Genomic DNA, 12,816 nt, shown 5'->3' with positions numbered 1-12,816 from the left:
GTTCAGGTTTTATAGTTCAGAACAAACAAAATTGGGAGTGGGGTGGAAGGTGCGGAAACATAGCCTCAGGTTAACAAGCCTCCAGGTGGTGCTGATGCCGAAGGTCTCTGGACCACCAGTTGGGTAGCAAGGTCCTATATTACATCCAAAGGTGTGTTACTGTGCTCAGAATTCCAACTCAGTGTAGAGACATAAAAGTCACTTACACTTGGATTAATCCAGGCCACTGTAGCTTTCAGAATAAATACCCAATACCCATCAGGTTGACACATTTCAAATGACTGATAACAGTTGTGCTTGTCTAAGTTTATAGTCATTGTAACTACATATATTGCTAGAGACAGTGCAGATGGCAGCAGGGAAGGAATCTAGCTTTTTCCGATAAAGGTACAAATGGAAATACCCGAGAGCCTTTTGGAATCCTCTCCTGTAGAATACAGTCATGTAAATATATTTCAGTGTTGTTTGAGGTGGTAGAAAGAAAAATAGGAGAATTTTCACCAAGAGGGGGGTAGTTGAATACATTATGATGCAGTTATTGTGAAAAACAAGAGTTTCCCAGAGTTGTTTCCAGCTGGACTGAAATAGCTCTGTGCTAATTTCAGAACACCTGGAGGTGTGATGCTGAACCTTGGCCAAGAGAAGGACAAGATGGACTAGCTGGGGAGTTCATGTGCTGTGTAGGGTTTAAAAACTCCCCTGGAGCACCCAAAGCTAGCTCCTCTGCTTAGTGAAGATGTATATAGATTGATAGGTTACCTGGTTTGACCTGTTGCATGATCCGGCTTGTCTAATTGGCTAGGGGTTATAAAGACTCCTGGAAACTTTCTCTTGGGCTTCCCTGAAATTTAGATTTTTCATACATATCATGGAGTTTCAAAATCCATATCCTAGGTGATGAGAAGGGACCCTGGGGGGATGTGCTTAGAAGTTTCTCAGGCTTCTGATGCTTGCCTGGGCTTTTATTTTCTTGCTGTACCATATTCTCTACTTTGATTAAAGCTCTTCATGAATATACTGTGTAGAATGTTCTAGTAGAATGTTCTAGTCTGTTCAGTTAGCCAACTCATTATAATGGATGCATCCATACAAGGGATTTTTTTTAAAATTTTTAAATTTTTATTTTTTTACATTTTAGTTTTTTGCTTTTGGGGGCTGTACCTCTGGCATATGGAGGTTCCCTGGCTAGGGGTTGAATTGGATGCCTGCCTACACCACAGCCACAGCAACTCGGGATCTGAGCCTCATCTGTGACCTACATCACAGCTCACAGCAACACCAGATCCCTGACCCACTGAGCAAGGCCAGGGATTGAACCTGCAACCTTATGGTTACTAGTCAGACTTGATTCTGCTGTGCCAAGATGGGAACTCCTTTTTTTTTTTTTTTTTTTAATATAGGTAGATTGTCTCTATGCTTTGTCCTAAAGTATATGTGAAGTGGACAACCAAGTGGCAGAGAAGTGTTTTTAAAAAGAAATGTGCATATATGCATGTTTACCTAGAGAATAGTACATGAGGATGTGTCAGTGTATATCTTCAGTGATGAATGGAGAGGGAACCTTTGGACAGAGAGTAGGAGGATGAGCTGGCTGGGTGGAAGCAGGCATCTGCTAGGAGATGATAGGAGGACAGTCTACTTAATCGAGGGAGGGCAGTGCAGAGGGTCAGGTGGGAGAAGGATGTAGCTAAGTTCAAATGTTCATGGAGAAACCATCCAAGCAAGGTTGCAGGGACTGAGCAGGTGCAGACGATGAAGAAGTGAAGCAGATTTGGAACGTTTTCCAGATTTCCATGAAAGTGGCCGGGCTTCCACCCTCCCTAGTGGAGCAAAGACTCCCTGCCATGTCTAGTCTGCTGAGTGTGGGAAGCCTGCTGTGACAGTTCCGCCCTGTAAGGGGAACCCAGTAGACTGGTCCAGGGCTATTTTTAGATGTGAACTGACAAACATCTTCCAAGTGGCAGCATTTCAGGGAGGGCTAGTTTAGATTACAGGGCTGGAAGCAGTGGCCCAGGGCTGATGTCAGAGGACATTCATGTCCCAAATACAGAGAACATTAGTGCATCTAAGGGTTGCATAACCATTTCCAGCTGGTCTCACTAGAATCATTTTAGGAACTTATGAAGCTGAGAAGGCTATTTTAAGCGAATGTTTAAATAGTTCATTGGCATCATTTTATGTAGCTGTTGTTTATTGGGTTATAATTCACATACCATAAAATTCGTTATTTTCAAAGTATGCAGTTCAGTAACTTTTAGTATATTCACAGCATCATGCACTCATCACCGCTATCTGATTCCAGAATTATCACCCCAAAGAAACCCCAGACATAGAAGCAGTCAATCCCATTGCCCCCTTCCTTCAGCCCCTGACAACCACTAATCCATATTCTATCTCTATGGATTTGACTCTTCTGGGCATTTTATATCAATGGGATCATACAATATGTAGCCTTTTGTGTCTGGTTTATCTTCAAGATCCATCCACGTTGTAGCAGGTATCTGCATTTCATTCCTTTTTATGACTGAATAATATTCCATTGTATCTTTCCCTTTTGTTTAATCATTCATTGGTTGATGCATATTTCAGTTATTTCCACTTCCTGCCAATTAGGAATAATAATCGAGTGAACTTTTGAGTACAAATATTTTCAGTAGTACAAGTGTGCAGATGTATGTTTTCAGTTCTCTTGGATATACATTTATGTGTGGAATTTCTGTATCTCGTGATAGCTCTGTGCTTAACTTTTTGAGGAAATGCCAAAATGTTTTCCTAGATAGCTGTTTTTTTAAAACATTATGTATATGTTGTCTTTGACATGAGACCTTCCAGGAAGTAGGTATCTTTAGTAAATCTGTACAACTGTTACTATGGCTTCATATGGCACATCCATGGAACAAACATATAGGAGCATCATCCATGGATCCAGCTTTCCACCCAACAAGCATTGACTTTTGTGTTGCTGCATGGAAACACTTGGGAATACAGTGATGAACAGAATAAGGATAGTCTGGAGGAGGGGAAAGCTTACATAAATCCTCTCTCAACTTCATGTATCGTACAATTGTCATAACTGAAGAAGTGCAGGAAGCGCCTTTAGACTTGAGAGTAGTGGTAAAGGAGTAGCTGTCCAAACGTGTCCCCTGAGATAGTGGTGTTAGAGCTGAGGTCTGGGGGACGTGTGGAAGTTACCTAGGTGAGGGTGCAGGGGACGTGTGTTCCAGTCATGGAAACAAATACGAAGGATTTGAGGCAGGAAAGAGCATGCTGCTTTCACCACGGTAGGTGTAGGGAGGGGGCAGAGGGCGTGGTCAGAGGTGGTGATCACGTGGTCAGAGAGTAGATGGGCACTGCCTCATCCCAGGCCTCCTAGCTGCTTGGACTTACTTTGTGAGCCAAAGGGAATCAGCTGAAGAGTTTTGAGCAAGGGGCGACCTAATCTTATATATGTCTGTATGTGTGTAAGGATGTATGAATTGATACATAAAAATCCATAATTACACATATATCATTGTATTCAGTCGTTTTAGCTGTACCATAGAAACTAAATGTGAAAAACATCAAGAGTGAATTCAGGGAGTTCCTGTTGTGGCCCAGGGGTAAAGAACCAGATTAATATCCATGATGATGCCAGTTCAATCCCCAGCCTCCCTCAGTGGGTTAAGGATCTGGCGTTGCCATGAGCTGTGGTGTAGGTCACAGATGAGGCTTGGATCCTGTGCTGCTGTGGCTGTGGCATAGGCCGGCAGCTACAGCTCTGATTAGACCCCTAGCCTGGGAACCTCCATGTGCGACAGGTGCGGCCCTATAAAGGGGAAAGAAAACAGAGCAAATGCAAAAAACCAGTGACTAGTGGTGAGGCTAATTCAAGCCTCCAATTCAGAGATGATGATTGCTTGAAGTAGGGGTGCCAGTGTTGGTGCTGGTGGAGGAGATGAAACTTGGGCAGAATTTGAGATGCTTAGAGCACAGAATCAACAAGATATTTTTATTAGAAAATTTTTATTAGATATTTTTATTAGACTTTTGCATAAGAGCAGAAGTGTTTAAAAGTAGAGAGATGAACAGTGAGGCATATGAGCATCATAAAACTGCCAAAAATCATAATCAGCCTTGTTAACACACAGAAATCAAGTTTCTTAGAAAGTATTGCTGCAAAAACAAAACAAAAACCCCTCTCAGAACTAAGTGAATTTAACAGAATTACATGATGACAGGTCAGTGTACAAAAGTTTTAATACATTTCTATATACTACCAGTGAGCAGTACAGTGGAGTAAAAAATACAACTTACAATATAAGAAAAAAAAGTCATCAAATATCAAGAAATAGATCAAATGAAAGACCAGTCAATACACTATAAACTACAAAAACATATCACAGGAAATTAATGAAGACATAAATAAATGGAGAGGTATAGCCTGTCCATGAATTAAAAAACTCATGCCCCAAATCAGAGTCCCAAGAGAGTTCGTGTTTTGTTTTGTCTTGGGTTTTTTTGCAATTAGCAATTTGATTCTGAAATTTACATGGAAACGCCAAGACCTCAAAATAAACAAAACATATGGAAAAAGAACAATGTGGGAAGTCTACAGTTTCAAGACTTTACCATAAATTTACAATGATCAAGGTGGTATGCATTGGTGTAAAAATGTGTCACTTGATCAGTGGAATAAATACAGAAACCAGAAATCAGTCCACTGTAGTACCATGTCAATTTAATGGGAGAAAGAAACATCTTTTAAACAGAATTTCAGATATGTTGATTGAAAGCTCAATACAGAAATACTGTGTGATTTCAGTACATATGAAATACAAAACTAATCTATGGTGAATAATTTATATTTGCCTCTGGGGGTTGGGGTACCCGAGGAATCTTTCTGGGATTCTATATCTTGTTCTGAGTGATGGATTCACAGGAGTTTACAGTTTTTAAAACTCGTGGAACAGAACACCTAAGGTTTATACGTTTCATTTTAAGTTATATCTTGATTAATAAAAAAAAAAAAAAAAAAAGCCTTTCAGGCGCACGAGCCAGGCAGGTGTCCTCAATAAGGGAAGTAGGCCGCAAGTGTAAAGCAACAGGAAACCACAAACACAATGATGGGGTAGGAAGTCCCATTAAAAGAGGTGGCCACTGCTTGGTCCTGATGTCTTGTCACAGTGAGAGAATTGACCGAGCATCCACATAAGCCTGAAGGTGTCATTTCCATGCCAAACCTCTTGATTTTAGGAATATTCGATGCTGATTTTTAAAAACCTGAGTATTGCACTGGGGGAATGTTTGTCAATATGAGATGGGATTAGAAGAAAATACATGGCAATGAGGAGCTCTAGATTCTGGGGAACAGGATTTTTTTTTCTAACTTAAATTTATGTAATTTTTAGCCCCATCATTCGGTGTCAGGTAATACTGGTTATGCAGATTTGAACAGCATTTCGCCAGCACCCCTTGTTGAGTACTTAATGTGGTAGCCACTTGGTTACGTGATTAAAGGGCATAATGCTTTCATTTGTTCTTTATTCTTTGCAATAACTGATTTGCATGGAGACAGCATCTAAACCCAGGGCTTTTTTTTTCACTCTTAAATCTCAGGCCCTGAACACCTTATACTCTGGGAACAACATCAAGCAGCAAACTATTGCCTTTGGAGTGGATTAGCAATGAGATCCTGCTGTGTAGCATTGGGAACTATGTCTAGTCACATCACATCTTATTATGATGGAGCATGATAATGTGCAAAAATAGAATGTGTACATGTATGCCTAACTGGGTCACCATGCTATACAGTAGGAAAAAAAAAATTGTATTGGGAAAATAACTATTAAAAAATAATAATAACAAAAAATTTTAAAAATTAAAAAAAAAAAAATCAAGGAGCAGTGTTTCTTCCTGTCATCAGTTTGGGTGAACCCTGCAGGCATTAGAGTTTCATGTATTAGAATATTTGTATTAGAATATAAATTTTAGATGCCTGGGACTCAGATCCTACATCCCTAACTTTATGAATACTAAAAAACTGGAAATTTAACTTATATAGTTACAAGTATTGCACTGCAAGTACTTTAGTGTTCGCTCTTCCATTTGAAATTCTTCTTCTTTTTAAATTAATGAAGCTGATTCACCAAAACTCACTACAAAATATTCCTGGTGGTGTCTATTCATCTCTTTAACAAGCACTAGAGTCCTGCCACGTGCTAGCTGTAAAGAAATGAGCAAGACACGGCCCCAGGGTTCAGGGAATTTGGGAACACAAAGAGATTATATTTAGATTAAAATAATTTGTACTGAAAGAAAACACTGATTTCCAGACCTGATGGTATAAAATTGGTGTTAGATTTGCTATTGCACATTTTAGGGATTATGACATTGGGACTTACTTCAGAGGGATCAGCCTTCATGTCTTCGAACATCAAAGGAAAATGAATCTTGTGTTTTTGTACCTTTAAATGATTCATCTTGCAGATATTTACTCAGTAGCTACTTTGTGCCAGGTACTGTGCTGTTTCCAGGGGCTATTGCGTTAAACAAATATTAGCTCTGCCCTCATGGAATGTACTATCAGGATAATTTGTTGACTGACCTTGACTTTTCCTTTTCTTGAGTATTTCATGCTGTGCTCGCTACTTCATATCCTTCTCTTTTCTGTTTTGTGGTATCCATGTATCTGTTGGCATCTATTGGCATATTCAGTATTATGCCACAGACACATGGCAGGAATAAAAGAAAGGTATACTGAGTAACTTTACTGCTGCAAAGCAGTCATAAAACACTGAGAAATAGCAACCCCCTCAATCATAATTTAATCGTTTCCTCTTCTTTCATTTCTTCTCAGTAAACAAATGTAGAATCATTTGCTATTTTGCATAATTTTAAAGCAAAAGCTACAGATTTTTTCATCTGTTGGTTTATGTGTTACATTTTTGCTAACCAATTTGACATCCATTCCTTCTATCTTGTATATCTTTTTTTTTTTTCTTTTTTGACATTGCTACTGTTATGGCTTCTGAAACGTATTTTTTTTGGCTTGTCACTTCCTTTTCAAGTCATTTTTGTGGCTTTCTCCTCCAGCCAAACCCTCGAATTCCTCCATGTGCTAAAGAAAGCCCTTAGCGACACCAATGAGATTACTGTTAGTAATGTTTCATCGTGGGATCTGAAATGTATGTTGGTTCTTTATTTGTGTAGTTTTACATACCCTCACGCTCATATTTAGTTTTTAAGCCTGTAAAAACTGCTAATGGTTATTTGAAGCTGTTCATTGAAATTGATCCTCTGAGGTAGGCTTTTGATACGTAGTAAGAATGTTCTTAAAACTCTGTCACCTTTTCTCTTTCCAGTTTTGAGAAATGGTGCTTGGGAAATTGTGCACTGGGAAAAGGTATGCATTGATTTTTATTTTGTTACAGGAGAAGGAATGCATAGAGGTGTACTCTCGTAGATGTAATTTGTGTGTGTATAATAGAGGTAAACATCAAGGTTTCCACTGCTATTAAAGCTGTTTAGTCACTAATGTAGTAAACACACATGGACTCTTCAGTCACTTCATTTAATAATTTAATAAGCCCATTTAATAATTCTGCAATGTTACAAAGACCGTTACCTCAAAGTCAATTAGAACTTTTTGGTTTCTTTCATAGTCTATTTTGAGTACTATGTGCATAGATTTCATTTAACCGTGGACTGTTTTGTGTCCTACTTATTTTGCTTCAATCATCTACTGTCCAAGTAAAATAGAAATTAGATTCTGATAGTTGACATTTGTATATGTTCCTTCAGACTCATATGTTGTGACTAATCACATTTACACACTGCTAATTCATTTTTGTGAAATAAAATCTTACTAAACATCATTTTCCAGTAATCTGGAAATCAGTCCCATAACTTCAAGAGGTTAATTTACTCACAGGCCCTCTAACATGGCAGGTAGCGAGTTGAGTCATAATTTCATAGGTGTTTTCCAAGTGTTTGTGTGCTTTTCAGATCTCGGTTTCAGAAGGTAAGCGATGATTGTTAGTTCTCCCTTAGTTCTGGAAGGCCCTTTAACCGCTAGTCATCCGAAGCGAATAACCTTCATCATTTGGTAAGAGACTTTTGGAAGTGAGGCCATTCTACTCAGGGGACCTGGGGATCTGAGATTGCTAGGACAACAGAGGAGTAACCCACACTCAGTTTACTTGCACTCTGGTATTTCCCAGTTAAAGGCTGTGCCCTTGATTCTACCTTGTGATGTTCAGAGTCCCCTGAATTAGTTGCATTTTTGTGGATTTTAAATCAGTGTCTAGAACAGAGACGGACATCTCCTTTTCTGGATTTCCAGAAACTCACTCCGCTCTCCCTTTGGTCTTTGACATAAACGTAACAAAGAGAAAGATATTTTAATTACACTTTCCTTATTTCTGTGATAGTCACCTCTCTCAGAGGAGCAAGATAAAAAAACCAAAAATCTCAATTTACTGTTTGAAAAGAAGTTTCTGTATACTCTTGTATGGTACTTGTGGATTTAAATACTTCAGAGAGAAGACAAGTAGAATATCATCAAGTATGATAAATTGAATTTGACTATAAATATATTTCATTGACTAGGTTAACAATAGTGCATATCCTAATAAACGGATATATCAGTTTCTTCTTAGCTAGAGTGGCTGCTTAGAAAATGAACAGTTGTAAACAGATAACATCTCCTACTTCACCAAAAAATTAACCTGTTAAAAGGGTCTTATTTTCCTAATAGACAGTCATTATTCCAAGACTGACTGAATTATTTGAACTTTTCCAATTTTTCACAGACCAGAAAAAAAAAATTACCAGCCCATGATTACCCACAGTGATAGCATCCTCAATTGTCTTAGAGACAAATGCCACACCTTAATCCCACTTTGAGATGCAGAGAGGTAGAATTTAAAGTGTTGCCGAATCATCCAGCCCAAATGAGCTGATGTTACTTGATGACTAGAAGTAGATACTTAATCAGAATTAATAAAAGTTGGTTCAGTGATGAGTTCAAGATAAATATTCATAAATTGATATTACTCTTTTTTCAGTAATAGCAATTTTGAAGAATACAATGAAAAAGATATTTCAGGAGTTTCCGTGGTGGCTCAGTGGGTTAAGAACCCGACTAGTGTCCCTGAGGATGCTGGTTCCATCCCTGGCCTCACTCAGTGGGTTAAGGATCCAGCATTGCCACAAACTGTGGTATGGGTCACTGATGCGACTCGGATCCTTTGTTACTGTGGCTGTGGTGTGGGCTGGCAGCTGCAGCTCCGATTCAGCCCCTGGCCTGGAAACTTCCATATGCCACAGGTATATTCCTAAGGAAAAAAAAAAAAAAAGATAGCTCATTCTTGGTGGCATGTAGGATTCTCACATTTAAACTTGAAATATGTAGACGACCTTTGTAAAGAAAACATCAAAACTTTAGCTGTTAAGATCTCATATAAATGAACAAATATGCCCTATTCCTAGAAAAGCAAAGCACCACTTATTCAAAAGTAATGATGTACTATAACCCCAGGAATTATATTTTTTTCCTCAAGAATTGACTAAGTTATTCAATGTAATTTTTTAAATAAACAGTTGAAAAAATAGAAGAATATTTGGGAAAATTCAGAACAGTATACAAAGACTAAACATAAGTAAAATGGAAAGTAAAAGTTATTAAAATAGTGTAGATCTGCTGCATAAATAGAATTGATGAATAGCATAAAATAGAAGTGAATAGGATGCCCTAAATGAGGCAAATATCACTGATAAAAAAAGTTATTTAATAAATTGTGTTGGGATCACAGAAATAATAATACAGTTTATATATTAAGTCACAGCCTATGCTAAAATAAATGGAAGAAAATGGCTGGAAGAAAATGTTAAAACATTGTTTTTGAAAAACATACAAATAGAATAAAGACAAATATTTGGAGAAGAGCAAGATCATAAGGATCAGTGGAATTTGATTATATAAAATTTAGAATGAATTATACAGCACACAAATAAGCAGAAAGAATATGGAGATAGTCACACCAAATATGACAAAAGATTGAAATTGTTGCTATCTAGATAGGAAGTAAAAGTTGTCAATAAGGATAAGAAATGTAATAAGCGACCAGACTCAGTATAATTTTCAACCTAATAATAAAAGTTACAAATTTAAACAGTATTAAGGTCTCATTTGCTATCTAGTCCAAAAAAAAAAAACTCATTTAGAATTTTTATGAAGTATTTTATTCATATTACTATTGTGGATCAGCAGTTTAGGTCTTCATATAGAGAACCACACACACACACACACACACACACACAGAAAAGGATTCTGGGACTTTATCCCAAGAAAATAATCATGAAGTAGGGAGATACCTGTATGTGTATAAAAGTTATCATCATAACATTATTTATAACAGTGAAAAGTTAGACTACATGGATGTCCAACAAAGAGAAAGAATTTTATAAATAATGACATTCTACATTCTGGTCTATTTTGTGACAAGTAAAAGCTGTAATTTCAAATACTGTGACAACACAAAAAATTTATACTATCACTCAGCAAATGCTTATGGAGTGTTTATGCCATGTGGTGAGCTCTTAAGAGCAAAGAAGATGTAGGAGACTTCCTATGTCATGAAATAATCAGAGGTGTGAAGAAAGGGACCTTGTCCACTATGCTGGCTATGTAGAAATGATTTATTATTTAGTGGACAGGTATGAAAGCAGGCTGGCTTGTTGTGTTAGCCAGATTCTAAGGGAAGTCTTTTCTTTCACTTATGTAATATTTTGTGCAATTAAAAATAAAATCAATAAGCCAAAACCAAGAGTCTGATCCGTATTTCAACATAATATGATAAACCTTAGTGCAAATGGGCTTTAGTTGAAGGTTCTTTGTTTCTTGGCTTTTCTAAAATATGTGGCTACTGTGGTTGCTTTTTAATGTTTCTCAAAGGATCTACAAATTGGCACAGTATATACACTCAGTCATTTACAGATGGGCAGACTTCAGCTCTCAGATACTAAGAGTTCATCCCTCTGGCTATCGCTCTGAAACCTTTTCTCTATTGGACAGTTAAGTTGCTAGTGTCTGGTTTTCTTAAAAAGAGTTATAATTACTAAGCCCTATGCAAGGCCTTGCATCCCCTCTTTTGAAAGTAAACTGCTATCTTCATTACTCTTACCACAAAGATCAGTTCTTCAAGTTGAGATGCAGCTGAGATGGTTCACGTGTTTTCAGAATAGTTGCAGGTAGAGAATTTAGGTGAATAATCAGCGTATTTTTCTGGCTTTGCAGAGAAGCATGGAGTAATGAGCTGTATGCATGTATAAAACTCACTGTCTAAAGCTGCTTTCATGCATGAGGTTTCCACCATGAAATATATTTATTTGGATTAAGAATTCATATCTCCAAAACTCCTTAGTAAACATAAATATACTGGAGCCTGTAGTTGGGTAAATCAGATTTTCCGTCAGTCTCTTACAGTTTGATAAGCTTACCCTTTTTCATAATCCTCAATTATAATGATTAATATCAGTGACTTGAGGAGGTTCAGGGTAGTGGCCTGAAGCTCTAAATATTTTTTTACCTTCAGTATTTGGGATGTCATGATGTTCCTCCAGTTAGAATATGTGGTCACAGAATTTTTGTCATTTTGACTTTCTCTTCTGTCTATTCTTATGTACCCAATAGCTGGAAAGGGAACTGAGTGACATGCTAGGATCTCAGAAACCGCCCCCCCCCACCCGCCAAAAAAAAGAGCTGCCTGGATGTGTTTGAGAAAAGTGATCTAAAACATAGACATCAAAAGGAGGGAGGATGTTCCCTGTTTTTTCCCAAAGCCTTGAAGGCTTTAGCATTGAGTGAGCCCTTGGTTTTCACAAGCCACATTAGACTACATATGATGCTAATATTTTCTTTTAGTCTTCATTTAATAACTGTAAGCCTTTCTTTTGGTTTACAATGAATAAAGATGTTGGAACACAGAGCAATTAGAGTCTAACAGGCTTAGGAAAATCCCTAACACACCATACTGTAGACAAACATCCTGATCTTACGAAGCATATAGTCTGATTGGAGCACAAGCGTTAACCCACAGGAGGGGATTAAGGAGCACTTACATGGTAACCTGGGTAGCATTCTGTCTATGGGCCCAGGCTGCAGAGAACTTTGTTTTTTTTATCTTGCTTTCAGAGTGGGTGCTGTCAGAGTACTAGTACCACACAGCAGGTTAAGGGCCAGTTTATACCTATCCTTGCTGGTTTTTATTTTCCCAGTTTGCCCTTTTTTGAAAAAGGAGGTGTTCGATTCCAAGGTCCCTGACATTAAAATACAAGGTCTCTAACATTAAAATGCAACGGTCATTTCACTATATTTGCTTATGCGAAATTGGGCTATGCAGTCAGATGTGGGTTTGAGTCTAAGCTCTTCCTCTGTGATCTTAGAAAATAACTTAGAATCCAAGACTCATTTTCCTCCTCTCTAAATTATGAATCATAACTCAGGTTATCCAAGGAGTAAAGCTGTATGTATGATAGTTTTCTCAGTTGTACTGAGATTTCCTTAAACAGCTAAAGATTTCATGTAGAAGATTCCCCCTTTTTATTTCCATGTCATAGGGAGAGGATAATGAGAAGGTGAGATGTCAAATTAAGTGGACAGAATGGATAAAATTAATTTTTGTCAAGCTAAGTTACAGAGGATACGGTGTTTGTTTTTTAAAGGAGTACCCCATCCTTGGCCTCACTCCTAGGTAATTTTATGCCATTTTGTGAAAATAAGTGGTTTTTATTTGCCAATAACCGTTTTTTACTGTATTCTATGCTTAAATACAATGG

At 37.7% G+C, this 12,816-nt stretch overlaps 1 protein-coding gene across 7 annotated transcripts in view; it reads left to right on the top strand.

Moving 5' to 3' along the window:
- The window catches only part of ATP8A1 (ATPase phospholipid transporting 8A1), a 252,441-nt gene that overhangs the window by 51,327 nt on the left and 188,298 nt on the right, over window positions 1-12,816 (top strand). For 6 of the 7 annotated variants that reach the window (XR_007137501.1, XM_047798800.1, XM_047798799.1 and 3 more), the window contains one exon: window positions 7,341-7,381. The exons of the other annotated variant lie outside the window; for it this stretch is intronic. Coding sequence is in view for 4 of the 6 variants with exons in the window: in XM_047798800.1 (XP_047654756.1) it covers window positions 7,341-7,381 (41 nt within the window). In the remaining 2 variants the exon portion in view is untranslated. The remainder of the gene's footprint in view (window positions 1-7,340; window positions 7,382-12,816) is intronic. 7 annotated transcript variants of the gene reach the window in all.

The sequence above is a fragment of the Phacochoerus africanus genome, chromosome 10 (genome assembly GCF_016906955.1).
Source record: "Phacochoerus africanus isolate WHEZ1 chromosome 10, ROS_Pafr_v1, whole genome shotgun sequence".
In the NCBI taxonomy this organism is placed as follows: domain Eukaryota; kingdom Metazoa; phylum Chordata; class Mammalia; order Artiodactyla; family Suidae; genus Phacochoerus; species Phacochoerus africanus.
This window is presented reverse-complemented; position numbering and strand designations above follow the sequence as displayed.